This window comes from Canis aureus, chromosome 10 (genome assembly GCF_053574225.1).
Source record: "Canis aureus isolate CA01 chromosome 10, VMU_Caureus_v.1.0, whole genome shotgun sequence".
Lineage (NCBI taxonomy): Eukaryota > Metazoa > Chordata > Mammalia > Carnivora > Canidae > Canis > Canis aureus.
In genome coordinates, this window is record NC_135620.1 from 62,493,877 (window position 1) to 62,512,265 (window position 18,389).

Sequence of the window (18,389 nt, forward strand, 5' to 3'; positions counted from 1 at the left end):
TGCACTTGGGTTATACTAAGGGTACAAAGAGACTAAAAATCAAACAGAAAAAAGGAAGATAATAAAATGTAATAAGTCCCACCCATGAGCCAAGTGCCTTCACATAAAGCCCCATTTAACCCTCAAAAGGATAATAATACATCCAAATTGGACTTCTGAGTTATTCTATATTATTTAACCTTATGGTTATGCTCGATTCTGGCCTCAGGAGGATTTCAAATTCATTGTACTCATTCCAAATATTAGTTTTACTTCATTTATGAGGTAAATTAAAAAACAATTCTGTACTCTGAATTATAGAACACTTATAAAAGAAATTAAAGATGACACAAGGAATGAAAAACATTCCATGCTCATGGATTGGAAGGACAAATATTGTTAAAATGTCTATACTACCCAAAGCAATCTACACATTTAATGCAATCTCTATCAAACTACCAATAGTATTGTTTGCAGAGCTAGAACAAACAATCCTAAAATTTGCATGGGAACCACAAAAGACCTTGAATAGCCAAAGCAATCCAGGAAAGAAGAAAAGAAGAAAAAAAGAAAAGAAAAGAAAAGAAAAGAATAGAAAAGAAAAGAAAGAAAAGAAAAGAAAAGAAAAGAAAGAAAAGAAAAGAAAAGAAAAGAAAAGAAAAGAAAAGAAAAGAAAAGAAAAAAGCAGGATCACAGTTCCAGACTTCAAGATACATTGTGGAGGCTGAGAAAATTAAGGCCATTCCACCTTAAATTCAGCATTAGCACAAGTAAAGCCATTTCAGGCCCCTGTGAATAAGAGCTGAACTTTACCTTACTTCAGTTACAGGAAAAAAACAGCTTAACGCCTTTGAAAGCCCCATATTAGAATGAAAACAGAGCTTAATGCCCTTGAAAGCCCCATATCAGAATGTAAACAGAACTTGAGAAATTCCTCCACCCCTCTGGAGGTCCCCTAGACCAGCTCATAAAACTCAACTGGAACCCACCTCAGGGTCCAAGTCCCTGCTCCAGTTTACTTGGACCCAAGCTCCAGTTTGTTAATAAAGCCTCCTGTACTTGCATCGGTGCCGGCTCCTTGGTGGTTTCTCGGATTCACAATCTTGGGCACAACAATATTACAAAGCTATAACCAACAAGGCAGTATAGTACCAGCACAAAAACAGACTCATAGATCAATGGAACAAAACAGAAAACTTAGAAATGCACTCACAACTGGGGCACCTGGGTGTCTCAGTGGTTGAGCATCTGCCTTTGGCTCAGGTCATGATCTCAAGGTCCTGGGATTGAATCCCACATCAAGCTCCCCCTGGGAGCCTGCTTCCTCCTCTGCTATGTCTCTGACTCTCTCTGTGTGTCTCTCATGAGTAAATAAATAAAATCTTTTTATATGGTCAATTAATCTTGGACAGAGCAGGAATATCCAATGAAAAAAAGACATCTCTTCAACAAATGGTATTGGCAACACCGGACAGCAACATGCAAAAGAATGAAACTGGACCACTTTCTTATACCATACACAGAAATAAATTCAAAATGGATGAAAAACCTAAATGTGAGGTAGGAAACCAACAAAATCCTGGAGAATACAAGTAGAAACTCCTTGACCTCAGCCATAGCAAGTTCTTACGACACATGTCTCCGGGGCAAGGGAAACTAAAGAAAAAATGAACTCCTGGGACTTCATCAAGATAAAAAGCTTCTGCACAGTAAAGGAAACAATCAACAAAATTAAATGGAAATCTACAGAATGGGAGGAGATATTTGCAAATGACATGTGATAAAGGATTAGTATTCAAAATATATAAAGAACTTATCAAACTCAACTCCCAAAGCATAAATAATCCAATTAAAATGGGCAAAAGACAAGAATAGACATTTTTCCAAAGGAGACAAGCAGATGGCTAACAGACACATGAAAAGATGCTCAATGTCACTCATCATCATGGAAATATAAATCAAAACTACAATGAGATATCACCTTACACCAATCAGAAAGGCTATAGTAACAACATAGGAAACGGCAGGTATTGGCAAGGCTGTGGAAAAACATTACACTGCTGGTGGGAATGTAAACTGGTGTAGCCAGTGTGGAAGAGTGTGGAGATTTCTCAAAAACTTAAAAATACAACTATCCTATGACCCAGCAATTGCATTGTTAGGTATTTACCCAAAGGATACAAACATATGATTCAACATATGCACATGCATCCCATTGTTTATAGCCACATTATCAATAATAGCCAAATTATGGAAACAGCTCAAATATCAACTAATGAATGGATATATAAAATATATGTATATAAAATGGATATGTATATATACAAAGAGGATATATACACATATACACACAATGGAATATTACTCAGTCATAAAAAGAACAAAATCTTGCCATTTGCAATGACATGGATGGAGCTAGAGTGTATTATGCTATGCAAAACAGGTCAGTCAGACAAAGACAAATATCATATGATTTCACTCACATGTGGAATTTAAGGAACAAAACAGAAGAACAGGGGGAAGAGGGCGAAAAAGAGAGAGAAACCATAAGAGACTCAACTACAGAGAAGAAACAGGATTGCTGGAAGGGAAGTGAGTGGGGGATGGGTTCAATGGGCAATGGAGAGTACGAAGGGCACTTGTCGGGATGAGTACTAGGTATTATATGTAAGTGATGAATCATTAAATTCTACTCCTGAAACCAATATTACACTATATGTTAACTAACTAGATTTTAAATAAAAATTTGGAAAAAGAAACAACATAAGTATGATCACTTAATGAATGAGGGAGCAGTCCATCACAGAGAAAGTCAGAGATGCAAACATTCTAGTCATAAAATATGAAGGAGGAGGGGCAGGGCAGGATGGCGGAGGAGTAGGGTCCCCATGTCACCTGTCCCCACCAACTTACCTGGATAACTTTCAAATCATCCTGAACACCTACTAATTCGGCCTGAGATTTAAAGAGAGAACAGCTGGAACGATATAGAGAGAAGAGTTTGTGCTTCTAACAATGTAGGAAGATGGGGGGGGGGGGGTAAATAAATAAATAAATAAATAAATAAATAAATAAATATCCAGGGGGAGGGGCCCCACAAGGAGCCGGCCAAGGTGGGCGGCGGGAGCCTCCAGGACTGGGGGAGAAGCGGGAACTTTACCAATCTTCCCTAACAGAGAGGCACTCGCAGGGAAATCGGGCAGGATCCCAGGAGGAGCGGGGGTCCCCCTCAGGCTCCTAGGTCACTAACAGAGGAGGGGTGCCCCGGGGGAGAGCACCCCGCACCCTGCGGGCCAAGCTCCCTAAAGGGCTGGAGCAGCTGGCAGTGGCTCCGCAGAGGGGGCTGTGCGGCCTGGAGCGCGATCCCAGCAGCGCGGGCAGCAGAGCCCAGGGCACGGGGGACACAGCCAGGATCCTGCACTCCCCCCGGGACAGGCAGAGTCCCGGATGGCCCAGGACAGCGAGGTCACCCCTGCCACTGGGCGCCCCAATCTGTGCAGGTCAGTGCCCCTCGCCCACGGAACATGCATCCCCCTGCGGACTGGGAGCTGTGGGAGTTACTGCAGGAGCTGACTCTAGAGCTGGAGAGCTGGCTGCCGCCACTGTTGTTGTTCCTCCTGGTGTCACCTTGTTCCCAGGAGGGTCGGGGCCACCAGGAAACGGAGCCCTCACGGGATAAACAGCTCCCACTGAACCCGGCACCTGGCAGGGGGGCGGGGCAGCTCCCGCAGGTGTTCACACCTAAGAGTCAGCACAGCAGCCCCTCCCCCAGAAGACCAGCTGGAAGGACAGGGGAAGAGCAAGTTCTCGATGGAGCAGCCCTGGAAAGCTCCAGAGGAATTTGAGGGATTTACAGTATATAGAACCAGAGGATACCCCTCCTTGTATTTTGTTTTGTTTTGTTTTTGATTTTTCTTTTTTCTTTCTGTTCGTTTCTTTGTTTTTTTCCTTTTTTTCTCTTCTTTTTTCTTCCTTTTTCCAGTACAACTTGTTTTTAGCCATTCTGCACTGAGCAAAATGACTAGAAAGAACTCACCACAAAAGAAAGAATCAGAAACAGTACTCTCTCCCACAGAGTTACAGAATTTGGATTACAATCTGATGTCAGAAAGCCAATTCAGAAGCACAATCATAAAGCTACTGGTGGCTCTGGAAAAAAAAACCATAAAGGATTCAAGAGACCCTCATGACTGCAGAATTTAGATCTAATCAGGCCAAAATTAAAAATCAATTAAATGAGATGCAATCCAAACTGGAGGTCCTAACGATGAGGGTTAATGGGGTAGAAGAAAGAGTGAGTGACATAGAACACAAGTTGATGGCAAGGAAGAAAGCTGATGAAAAGAGAGAAAAACAAAAGATCATAAGGAAAGATTAAGGGAAATAAATGACAGCCTCAGAAGGAAAAATCTACATTTAATTGGGGTTCCAGAGGGCACTGAGAGGGACAAAGGACCAGAAAGCATATCTGAACAAATCATAGCTGAGAACTTCCCTAACTTGGGGAGGGAAACAGGCATTCAGATCCAGGAGATAGATGCCCCCCCAAAATCAATAAAAACCATTCAACACCTCAGCATTTAATAGTGACTTGCAAATTCCAAAGATAAAGAGAAAATCCTTAAAGCAGCAAGAGACAAGAGATCCCTAACTTATATGGGGAGAAATATTAGATTAACAGCAGACCTCTCCACAGAGACCTGGCAGGCCAGAAAGGGCTGGAAGGATATATTCTGGGTCCTAAATGAGAAGAACCTGCAACCAAGAATACTCTATCCAGCAATGCTCTCATTCAGAATAGAAGGAGAGATAAAGAGCTTCCAAGATAGGCAGAAACTGAAAGAATATGTGACCAACAAACCAGCTCTGCAAGAAATATTAAGGGGGACTCTGTAAAAGAAAGGGGAAGTACAAAGAAACAATCCACAAAAACAGGGACTGAATAGGTATTATGATGACACTAAATTCATATCTTTCAATAGTACTCTGAACATGAATGGGCTTAATGATCCCATCAAAAGAGGCAGGGTTTCAGACTGGATAAAAAAGCAAGACCCATCTATTTGCTGTCTACAAGAGACTCATTTTAGACAGAAGGACACCTACAGCCTGAAAATAAAAAGTTGGAGAACCATTTACCATTCAAATGGTCCTCAAAAGAAAGCAGGGGTAGCCATCCTCATATCAGATAAATTAAAGTTTATCTCAAAGACTGTAGTAAGAGATGAAGGGGACACTATATCATACATAAAGGATCTATCCAACAAGAGGACCTAACAATCATGAATATTTATGCCCCTAAATGTGGGAGCTGCCAAGCATATCAATCAATTAGTAACCAAAGTTAAGACATACTTAGATAATAATACAGTTACACTGGGAGACTTAAACACAGCGCTTTCTGTAAATGACAGATATTCTAAGCACCACATCTCCAAAGAAACAAGAGCTTTAAATGATACACTGGACCAGATGGATTTCACAGATATATACAGAACTTTACATCCAAACACAACTGAATACACATTCTTCTCAAGTGCACATGGAACTTTCTCCAGAATAGACCACATACTGCGTCACAAATCAGGTTTTAACCGATACCAAAAGATTGGGATTGTCCCCTGCATATTTTCAGACCATAATGCTTTGAAACTAGAACTCAATCACAAGAAGAAATTTGGAAGAAATTCAAACATGTGGAGGTTAAAGACCATCCTGCTAAAAGATGAAAGGGTCAACCAGGAAATTAGAGAAGAATTAAAAAGATTCATGGAAACTAATGAGACCGAAGATACAACTGTTCAAAATCTTTGGGATACAGCAAAAGCAGTCCTGAGAGGGAAATACATCGCAATACAAGCATCCCTCAAAAAACTGGAAAGAACTCAAATACAAAAGCTAACTTTGCACCTAAAGGAACTGGATAAAGAACAGCAAATAAGTCCTACACCAAGCAGAAGAGAGCTAATAAAGATTCAAGCAGAAATCAATGAAATAGAGACCAGGAGAACTGTGGAACAGATCAAAAAAAAAAAAAAAAAAAAAAACAGGAGTTGGTTCTTTGAAAGAATTAATAAGATGGATAAACCATTAGCCAGCCTTAATTAAAAACAAAAGAGAAAAGACTCTAATTAATAAAATCACGAATGAAAAAAGAGAGATAACAACCAATACCAAGGAAATACAAACAATGTTAAAAACATATTATGAGCAGCTATATGCCAACAAATTAGACAATCTAGAAGAAATGGACACATTTCTGGAAAATCACAAACTACCAAAACTGGACCAGGAAGAAATGGAAAACCTGAACAGGCCGATGACCAGGGAGGAAGTTGAAGCAGTCATCAAAAACCTCCCAAGACACAAATGTCCAGGGCCAAATGGCTTCCCAGGGGAATTCTATCAAATGTTTAAAGAAGAGACAATACCTATTCTACTAAAGCTGTTCAAAAAGATAGAAAGGGATGGAATGCTTCCAAACTCATTCTATGAGGCGAGCATCACCTTAATTCCAAAATCAGACAAAGACCCCACCAAAAAGGAGAATTATGGACCAATATCCCTGATGAACACAGATGCAAAAATCTCAACAAGATACTAGCCAATAGGATACAACAATACATTAAGAAGATTATTCACCATGACCAATTGGGATTTATTCCTGGGATGCAAGGCTGGTTCAAATCTCATAAAGCAATCAATGCGACAGATCCTATCAACAAGAGAAAAAACAAAAACCATATGATCCTCTCAATAGATGCAGAGAAAGTATTTGACAAAATTCAGCATCCATTTCTGATCAAAACTCTTCAGAGTGTAGGGATAGAGGGAACATTCCTCAGCATCTTAAAAGCCATCTACGAAAAGCCCACAGCCAATATCATTCTCAATGGGGAAACACTTGGAGCCTTTCCCCTAAGATCAGGAACAAGACAGGGATGTCCACTCTCACCACTGCTATTCAACACAGTACTAGAAGTCCTAGCCTCAGCAATCAGGCAACAAAAAGAAATAAAAGGCATTCACATTGGCAAAGAAGAAGTCAAACTCTCCCTTTTTGCAGATGTCATGATACTGTACATAGAAAACCCAAAAGCCTCCACCCCAAGATTTCTAGAACTCATACAGCAATTCGGCAGTGTGGCAGGATACAAAAATCAATGCCCAGAAATCAGTGGCATTTCTATATATTAACAATGAGACTGAAGAAAGAGAAATTAAGGAATCAATTACACCCATTTACAATTGCACCCAAAAGCATAAGATACCTAGGAATAAACCTAACCAAAGAGGTAAAGGATCTATACCCTAAAAACTACAGAACACTTCTGAAATAAATTGAGGAAGACACAAAGAGATGGAAAAATATTCCATGCTCATGGATTGGAAGAATTAATATTGTGGAAATGTCAATGTTACACAGGGCAATTTACACGTTCAATGCAATCCCTATCAAAATATCATGGACTTTTGTCTGAGAGTTGGAACAAATCATCTTAAGATTTGCGTGGAATCAAAAAAGATCCCGAATAGCCAGAGGAACATTAAAAAAGAAAACCAGAGCTGGGGCCATCACAATGCCAGATTTCAGGTTGTACTACAAAGCTGTGATCATCAAGACAGTGTGGTACTGGCACAAAAACAGACACATAGATCAGTGGAACAGAATATAGAATCCAGAAATGGGCCCTCAACTCTATGGTCAACTAATAGGTAACAAAACAGGAAAGACTATCCACTGGACAAAGGACAGTCTCTTCAATAAATGGTGCTAGGAAAATTGGACATCCACATGCAGAAGAATGAAACTGGACCATTCTCTTACACCATACACAAAGATAAACTCAAAATGGATGAAAGATCTAAATGTGAGACAAGAATCCATCAAAATCCTAGAGGAGAACACAGGCAACACTCTTTTTGGACTTGGCCACAGCAACTTCTTGCAAGATACATCTATGAAGGCAAGGGAAACAAAATCAAAAATGAATTATTGGGACTTAAGATAAAAAACTCTGCACAGCAAAAGAAACAGTCAACAAAACTGAAAGACAACCTATAGAATGGGAGAAGATATTTGCAAATGACATATCAGATAAAGGGCTAGTATCCAGGATCTATAAAGAACTTATTAAACTCAACAGCAAAGAAACAAACAATCCAATCATGAAATGGGCAAAAGACATGAAGAGAAATCTCACAGAGGAAGACACAGACATGGCCAACAAACACATGAGAAGATGCTCCACATCACTTGCCATCAGGGAAGTACAAATCAAAACCACAATGAGATACCACCTCACACCACTGAGAATAGTGAAAATTAACAAGGCAGGAAACAACAAATGTTGGAGGGGATGTGGAGAAAGGGGAACCCTCTTGCGCTGTTGGTGGGAATGTGAACGGGTGCAGCCACTCTGGAAAACTGTGTAGAGGTTTCTCAAAGAGTTAAAAATAGATCTGCCCTATGACCCAGCAATTGCACTGCTGGGGATTTGCCCCAAAGATACAGATGCAGTGAAACACCAGGACACCTGCACCCCAATGTTTCTAGCAGCAATGGCCACAATAGCCAAACTGTGGAAGGAGCCTCGGTGTCCATCAAAAGTTGAATGGATCAAGAAGATGTGGTCTATGTATACAATGGAATATTCCTCAGCCATTAGAAATGACAAATACCCACCATTGGCTTCGAGGTGGTTAGAACTGGAAGGTATTATGCTGAGTGAAGCAAGTCAATCAGAGGAGGACAAACATTATATGTTCTCATTCATTTGGGGAATATAAATAATAGTGAAAGGGAATAAAGGAAAAAGGAAAGAAAATGAGTGGGAAATATCAGTGAGGATGACAGGACATGAGAGACACCTAACTCTCGAAACGAACAAGGGGTGGTGGAAAGGGAGGTGGGGGAGGGGGATTGGGGTGACTGGGTGACAGGCTCTGAGGGGGGCATTTGACAGGATGAGCACTGGATGGTGCTATGCTATGTGTTGGCAAATTGAACTCCAATAAAAAAAATATTTAAAAAAATATGAAGGAGGAACTTCTGATTTCTGCTGCTTTCACTATGGCTGAATAAGCTCCCATCAGACTCAAGCATCTCAGAGATGATAAATTTTGAACAAAATTTTTATAAGAAATCACTGTGTCAAAGTAATTTTTCAGGGTAAGTTTCACATTTTTATTCCTATGGGCTCAACTAGGCACTGTATGAAATAATAAAAACCCTAATAATAAGCTAGCATTCCTTCTGGATAAACCTCAGAGTTCAGGGAAAACACAGCCAGTGTAAAGTCAGGGGAGAATTCCAGAAAGGGAAAATACAAAAGAGGAAACATTAAATTCTGTGTAAAAATCTTGGTCCAGTTCTCTGCCCCCTGTGCCATGTATGCACAGTCCAGCTAAAGATGAAAGAACAAAAATCTTGAACTAAGATGTGAACTGTTAACAAAAAGACTGTTAACATTTTGAGTCAAATCAGGTTTATCTTTTTTTTAAGAGTTTATTTATTTATGCTTGAAGAGAGAGAGAGAGAGAGAGAGAGAGAGAGGCAGAGACACGGGCAGAGGGAGAAGCAGGCTCCATGCAGGGAGCTTGATGTGGGACTTGATCCTGGGTCTCATCCAGGGTCACGCCCTGGGCTGAAGGCGGCACTAAACCACTGAGCCACCAGGGCTGCCCAAATAGGGTTTATCTTAAAACCAAAACCTCAAAACTATTCAGAGGAATTTAATGGAATTCAGAATTTCCACCAGATCACTTTTACAATGTCCAGGCTACAATCCAGAATTACTCAACATACAAAGAATCAGTAATGTGTGGCGCACTCTCAAGATAAAAAGGCAATCAATGGAAACCAAACCTGAGGTTGCCTAAAGGTTGGAATTAGCAGAAAGGGTGATAAAGCAACTATTTAAGCAACTACTGATAACTGCTTAATGGCATAAAAGAGAATATGCTCACACACACAAAAAAAGACATCAAATTTCAGTGAAGAAATTAAAACTATAAAAAGAACCAAATGAAAATTCTAGAAAAGTATATAGCAGAAATTTAAAAATCTACCACATAGGTTCAACAATAGAATAAAAGTGATAAAGAATCAAATACCTGAAGACAAAATCAAAAGGCCTAACACACATGTAATTAGTATAGAAGAAAGAAAGAAAGGAAATAATAAATCAATGAAATATCAACAGGCAAAATCTTTAACAAAATATTAGCTGAGTTCAATCATACATTAAAAGAATAATACACTATGATCAAGTGGAATTTATTCCAGGAAAGAAAGTATGGTTTAACACTCTCAAATCAATCATTATTATACATCACATAGACAGAATGAAGGATAAATTCATGTGATCATCTCAATAGATCTATTAAAAAAATTGACAGTCAACATCCATTCCTGATAAAAAAAAAAAACTCTCAATAAACTGAGTATAGAGGGAACATACCTCAAAATAATAAAGTTCATATATGACAAGCCCTCAGCCAATATCATACATAATCAGTGATGAAAAGCTGAGCTTTTCTTCTAAGATCAGGAGCAAGAGAAGGATGTTTAATAATCCCTCTTTTATTTAACATAGTATTGGAAGTCACAGAGTAATGAGGCAAGAAAAAGAAATAAAAGCCTTCTAAGTTGGAAAGGAGAAGTAAACTGTCTCTATTTGCAGATGACATGGTATTATATATAGAAAACCTTTACTAAAGGCTCCACAAAGAAGTTCAAAACTAATAAATGAATTCAGTAAGGTTGAAGGATGCAAAATCCATATACAAAAATCAATTATGCTTCTACACACTATTAATGAACTAGCAGAAAGAGCAATTAAGAAAACAATCCCATTTACAATTGCATCAAAAATAAAGTACCTAGAAGTAAACTTAACCAAGGAGATGAGAGAGACTAGTACACTGAAAACTATAAGACATTGATGAAAGAAATTAAAGACACAAATAAATAGAAAAATATTCTGTGTTCATAGATTGGAAGAATTACTAATGTTAAAATGTACATACTACCCAAATCTACAGATTCAATATGATCCCTTATCAAAATTCCAATGGCATTGTTCATTGAAATAGGAAAAAAAAGTACCTAAAATTTATATGGAACCAAAAAAGACCCCAAATAGAACAATCCTGAAAAGAAGGTTTCTTGTTTAATGTCCATTTAAAATACCATCAGTGGAGTCTGGGTCACTCAGTCTATTGAGCATCTGACTCTTTTTTTTATTTTTTTTTTTAGTTCGATTTGCCAACATATATCATATCACCCAGTGCTCATCCCATCAAGTCCCCCACTCAGTGACTGTCACCCAGTCACGCCACCCCCCACCCACCTCCCTTTCCACTACCCCTTGTTCATTTCCCAGAGTTCTCTCATGTTATGTCACCCTCTCTGATTATTCCCACTCATTTTCTCTCCTTTACCCTTTATTCCCTTTCACTATTTTTTATGTTCCCCAAATGAATGAGACCATATAATGTTTGTCCTTCTCCGATTGACTTATTTCACTCAGCATAATACCCTCCAGGTCCATCCACGTCGAAGCAAATGATGGGTATTTGTCATTTCTAATGGCTGAGGAATATTCCATTGTATACATAAACCACATCTTCTTTATCCATTCATCTTTCGATGGACACCGAGGCTCCTTCCACAGTTTGGCTATTGTGGACATTGCTGCTATAAACATCGGGGTGCAGGTGTCCCGGCATTTCACTACATCTGACTCTTAATTTCAGCTGAGGTCATGATCTCAGAGTAGTGGGATCAAGACTTGCATGGGGCTCCACACTCAACACTGCTTGAGATTGTCTCTCTCCTCCTCTCCCTCTGCCTCTCCCCGACTCACAAATCTTTAAAAAAAAATAAAATTAAAAACTACCATCAAAAATACTAAAGAATAAACAGAATTTACTTCAAAATAAGAGTTCTATATCAAAACTGCAAAACTAGAGAAATTAAAGAAGAGTAAAATAAATGGATAGACACACCATATTGGTGAATTTGCTTAGTATTTTTGAACTAATTCTCCCAAAACTTATCTTTAGAATTAACATAATCTTAAGCATAACCCCAGTAGCTTTTTCTGTACAAATTGATAGATGATAATAAATTTTATGCTGAAAGAACTTGGCTTTCCCACAAACCTCTTTGTATTATATTTATGTTCTATTCTATTTAGTTTGATCAAAAGATAATATTTTTTTTCAAAAGATAATATTTTGGAGGATGGAACAATGAAAAGGTCTAGCCACAACAATGCATATCTAAGAAAGTACAAATATTGCATTAGTACATCACGAAGAAAGAAACTCTTAGAATTTACCAATTTCTCAGCCTGGTAGAAATTGAAAAACAGTATTTCTGAGCAACTCTACTCTGTGACCAGGGCCACAATATCATTTATCATCCAAACCAGCAAACTTTTGAACCTGAACCAGGGTGTTACTAACAGTTATACTGGGACAGCAGACATAACTTAGACTATTGCATGCAAATCAGGTTATATGATCATGCATAGATTATGTCATCAATACAAGTTAAAATAAGACATTCTTATGGTGTTCCTGGCATATTTTATCAACAAAAGACCAGTAATATTCCTTCTAGCTTAGATCCTTGATCCTTGATAGCCTTGAAGTCTATGTTTCGGAAGACTAAGAAAGCTTTCCACCAAAAAGCCTGAAGCCCAAGAGCTAATATCCACCTCACTTTACAAATCCCAGTCTGTGGATAAATGACACATTTTTCAACCCATACAGATGGCATCTTGTTAGTAAGACACTGTACATGAATTTAGAAGAAATCGAACAATCCAGAAATCTCTGTCTTCATTTGAAACTACTACATTATTTTTCCTTTAATAAGGACAGGAATGTATGTGGATCCATAAAAATAATTTAAGTCATTCATGAATATATTAGATGTGTCCTTTTGTATGAAAAAGGGAAGGGGGCTAATTATGCTCTATTGGTCCTTAACCATTGCCCCAGCTTAAGACTCTTAAACCAGAAGGAGCATAGCTGTGAGCAGATCTGGAAAGAAGAACCCTCACTTGGACTTACCCTCCTGGGAAGTTTTTTCTCAAAGAAAATCACAGGAAAGCCACAGCAGTGTGGCTCTCTTCCAAGAATAAGTGTTGGAGTCTAGCAGGACTTTAAGGGAGCAGAAAGAAGCCAGTTCTGAATTCATGAAATCTTTCTATTGGGTCCATCTTATTAGTCCTTTTAGTTTTTATTCAGAGTTAAAAACATATCCCTGGTGACCTCTTACAAATAAAGCACCAAAACCTTGTTCTGACACCTGTCTTTCAGCAAACTTATGGATTAAGTCCCTGTCTTCCTTTGAAAATGTTGTTCTGTTGTGCTCTTCACATGGAATGTCTGTCCCCTACTTTGCACTTGGGAAAAGATTACTTATCCTTAAGACCCAGGTAAAATGTTTATGATTCACTCCTGGAAAATGTTTTCCTGTGACTTTAGTGTTTTTAGTGTGATCATGGATTTTAATCACAGTGTATACTGGTTTTATTTAATTTTATCCCATTTCTGCCACTGGAGGAACACTAGTCAAGAGCAAGATGCAAAGCCTATTTGTCTTTACTTTTCCATTCCTTAGTAAAATGTATTGCTTTTCCACACTCTGGAGATTTGGGTCTTTGAGTAAAAAAAAATATATATATGTCTTAAACATCACTTTCGAATGTTTTTCTTCTGAAAAGTATTATAAGCTCTTCTAGTAGCACATAAAATCAAATTATATCTGACAGCATGCACAAATTCACTTCTATTTAGCAGAAACAAATCTTTTAGTTTCTCAACAGAAGCATTTATGTCTGTCTTTATTTTCAATTATTTTATCTTTTCATTCACTTTAGCATGACAAATGCATCTCTTCCCCAGTATATTCTATATTCAGTTCAATCAGCAAATTTCCAATAAATCAATCAACTAACCAAATATTGTATTTGTTGAGTTCTGGTAACAACCTAAAAGCACTTATGGAAACTATGTTATATTACTAGGCTATAGTAGGCCATAAAAAAAATAAAGGATCTAGTCCCTGCCACTGAAAAACTAATGAATAAAATAATTAATGATATCTATCATTTTCTAGTACTTGAAATTCTCCAACATAAAGGATTTTCACATAAATGAGTTCGTTGGATAGCCATCTCACATTGACCAAGTGATCCATTTAAGTTGGATTTTAATAATTATGAAAGTTCCAGAAAATAAGTGGATTCAGAAATTTTCCAATAACATATGCTCCAGATCTCTTCACAATGTCCTTTACATTGTCACGTGTGAAATATCTGTAAGCACAAATGAATATACGTAAAGCAATGTGAGTACTAAACAGTTCAGGGGAGAACAGCATAGGAATTAGTCACTTACATTAAGCACCTGGTGAAGTTAAATCCAAATTTAGAAAAAAAGAAACAGAAACATAAAGAAAGAACGAAGAAGCTTGCACTGAGGAATCAAATTGGCTCTTTGCATCACATGAAATATTTAAGCAATACCATCTTCAAACAGCATAGAGCAAAATAGACATTGGTGCATGATTTGAGGCATTTTTCTTTCAGATTTAAGGGCTGGGAAGATTTTCCACTGAGGAAAAAGATATGACTTCTTGGAATGTGCTCAGCTATGTGGAGACCTGATGTATCCTCCTGGGCTCCAGAGAAAGAGGGTCATCACCTCAAACCTATAGAAATATTGACTTCCTATCTTAGTATCTGAAGCCTGAACAATTTGGCTTCAAGTTGCCCTTCCAATCTTCTCCTCTGTTACCAACCAACAATACAACCCAAGATCAAACTAATCGAAACCTTAGTTGTGGTCTATATCTTGCCACTTGCTATATTCTCTGTCTGAAAAATTCTTCTGCACAAGACTACTAGAATTGTTTTTCCAGTTCAGCCGAGCAGAAAGTCCCTTTCCCTTCCTAGAACTCCCTGTTCTAGAGGAATTTTATGTATCCTCTTTTAACAGCACTAAACCCACGACATTATAATTGTGACCCACTTAAGTTAACCAATCTTAACAGCTAGTCGCAGCATGGAGAGATGACAAAGGAAATGGAATCCATCACTAAATGTCTTAAAGAATACTTCATATCTTTACTGAAATTTCCACGAGATAGAGAGAGACACTGAAGATGGGTCACAGAACACCAGTACCAAAGCTTTCTATTTAGCCATATTTTCCCTTTTCTCTGATTCTATTTTTATGATATCTCTTTAAGTATCTCCCATATCTATCTTCCAAATCTTTAGTATGCACTGCTTTCTTCCTCATTGCATTATCCCCTCTTTCTCATTGTTCTCTCTTATTTCTTTCTTAGAATTGGTCCAAGTCCTTTTAGATGAAGATCAGTTTACTCCTTTTAAGCTACTCCAAGTCCACCGTTACTCTGCTTAACCCAATAAAGATACAACATACTGTGAATGCAAACAAAAGATCCAGCTTAGAAAGTAGGGGAAAGGGAAAAGCTATGAAAAGTCTTTAAAATTTTTGTCCTCAATTTAAGTGTCAGTCTGCATTCTCAGGGACTGTGCACTCCTTGATCATGTTTTGGGTTTTGTCTCAATGTGTTTAGTTTTTTGATAACACCAATAGTTAGCATAATGGCTGAGACAAAATAGCTCTTCAGTAAATACTGGTTACTTGAATAATTAAATAAAGGAATAAATGACTGAATGAATAGAAAGCTCATATTCTACAGGAAATTCATGTAACTGCAAAAATACCTAATTTATGACATTCTAAACCCATTATTACCATGTTCTCAGAGAATTATGCAAATAAGTTCTTTGGAAACTAATTTTTTGAGTCACTTAACAGTAACAATGATTTTCACTCAACGATGCCACTGCTCATCTATTAAAACCTACGATAAGCCAAATCTCCCTGTCAGCTGGGGTAGCTGTGCAATGACTCACATTGCCTCAGACACTTCTGCACAGAAGTATGCCTGCCAGTTTGCAGCGAAAAGGAAATTGCCCTAGGAAAAATAGCTTCATTTTACTACTCTTGTCTCTCTATGGCATACACACAGACCAGGTATCTAACACTTAAAATGCTCACACTTTTCCTCTATGTGATCAAAGACTGCCCCGTTAGAAATTATTTTTGTTGATATTTATATTCCTCTTTATATTCCTAAAAATGATAAGACACTAGAAAAACAATGCACATAGAGGATGAGAACTTAAGCTAGTAAAATGGCACTTCCTTTCACATAAGATTATAGAACTCATTATTCCAGAGTTAAACTAAATTCTGTTATCCATGAGAAGGTGGATGATTTGGATGAGAATCCTTTTACCCATAAGTTGCTTTTACCCATAAATTACCCATTTCTCCTTAATCCAGTTATGAAGGAAAAAAGTAGGCTCTACATTTCTCTCACATTTAAATATCAGGAACAGAAAAATGAGAATTTCAAGAATTAATTGTACCACCAACCCTTATATTTTCTTTGAAACCTCTAGGTGAGAACTAGTCCTGTATTCAGAAAAAAAGAATTTCTTTAAAAGCAGTCACATCGCCTCTGAGGAGCATTTCCGACACAGTACATTCTTCACAGCTTCTTTCACGTCTTTGTTCCTCAAACTATAGATGAGAGGATTGAGCATAGGTGTCACGACTCCATAGAATAGAGAGATGATTTTGTCTGTGACTTGTACTTTGTCTGCACCAGATGAGTCTTTAGCCTTGGGTTTTGCATACATGAAGAGGATGGTTCCATAGAATATAATCACCACTGTTAGGTGGGCAGAGCAGGTGGAGAAGGCTTTGCGCTTCCCCTCTGCAGAAGGAATCTTCAGGATAGTGGAGAGAATGAAAACATAGGAAACAAAAATGAAAAGTACTGGGACCACAAGAAAAATCATGTTAGCAATAACCATGCTAATGATATTTATGGAGATATCAGCACAGGCCAATTTTAAGACAGCCAAGATTTCACAAGTAAAATGATTAATGACATTATCCCCACAGAAGGGAAGCCGCATCGCAAGAGAGGTTTGCAACACAGAATTGACACCTCCTGCGATCCAGGACCCAGCAGCCATGGGCACATATGAAGTCTTGCTCATAATGATGGGGTATCTCAGAGGGTTACAGATGGCCACATAGCGGTCAAATGCCATCATGCTTAGAAGGACACACTCTGTGGCTCCCATAGCAAAGGAAAGAAACATTTGCACTCCACATCCAGAGAAGGAAATGGTTTTCTTTGATGTTAAAAAGCTGCTGAGAAATAGGGGAATAGAAGAACTGGTATAGCAAATATCCAAGAACGATAAGTTACTGAGGAAAAAGTACATGGGGGTGTGCAGGTGGGTGTCACAGACACTTACAATGATGATGACTCCATTTCCCAGCAGGATCACCAGGTACATACACAGTACCAGCACAAAGTAAATGGCCTCAAGCTCTGGATAGCCAGAAAGTCCCAAAAGGACAAATTCTGTCACAGAAGACTGATTGGTCTCTCCCATGTTAATATTTTCTTTGACTAAAATGACTTCTGCAACAGCCAGAATACATGTGGATCTGTTACAGCAGTGCTTGCAAGAGTTGTTTGCATCCTTAAGCAGCTTCCCTTAGGGGCAATATGGACTTATAACTGGATACATAGATAGCATAAGACTATATAATGATCCTCTAACCTCAGTTAGAACTTTAGATCTCATGGAGACTGTAGCTCAAAAAAAAAAAAAAAAAAAAAAAAGCTTTTGTTAGAAAAGAGATTCAGAACACATACAACTGGGTTAGAATTGTGTATCTCACTTACATTATGAATCTGAAATTTTTTGAATGCCACATCACCATAACATTTTGATCAAACAATCCAAAACACAACTAATACATTAGCATCAGCGAAAATCACGGTTCTTCAGTTACTAAAACAAAATGGTGTATGAAGTCCTGCTTCAATGGTAACTTCATCTCAGTTTCAGAACTTTGTGGCCAGAAAAATGAGCTAAAAAGATACATTTTTAGAAAAAGAACTTTTGTTTAATTCAAACCTGGGGGAAAAGGTATACCTGTAATATCCTAAGGATATTAACTATAGACATTACTAATGGTTGTAAAAGAAAAAAAGAAAACAGTTTTTAGACATAGACAAAATTATTCTTGTCTTTTTCAGTACAAGTTGGGATGTCTAGGTAGCTCTACCACCCTGCCTAATACATATAATGAATTACAAGTTGATCTCAGAAAAACTCCAGTACACATGTCTCAATCTACAAACCATAATAAAGGTATAATCTAAGAAATTCAAGTGATGGGGGATTTACTCTTTTACTTGCAGGCATGAGAAAATACATATTATCTGTTCCCTGCACAGAAATCAACTTTGCTCAAAGAGCTGC

At 38.0% G+C, this 18,389-nt stretch overlaps 1 protein-coding gene across 1 annotated transcript; it reads right to left on the minus strand.

The window, feature by feature from the left end:
- Positions 1 to 16,547: 16,547 nt before the first annotated feature.
- On the minus strand, positions 16,548 to 17,510 carry LOC144321776 (olfactory receptor 13C7-like). Its single transcript, XM_077911024.1, has one exon. The coding sequence runs from the start codon at positions 17,508 to 17,510 to the stop codon at positions 16,548 to 16,550; it is 963 nt and encodes a 320-aa protein (XP_077767150.1).
- Between the last annotated feature and the right edge of the window lie 879 nt (positions 17,511 to 18,389).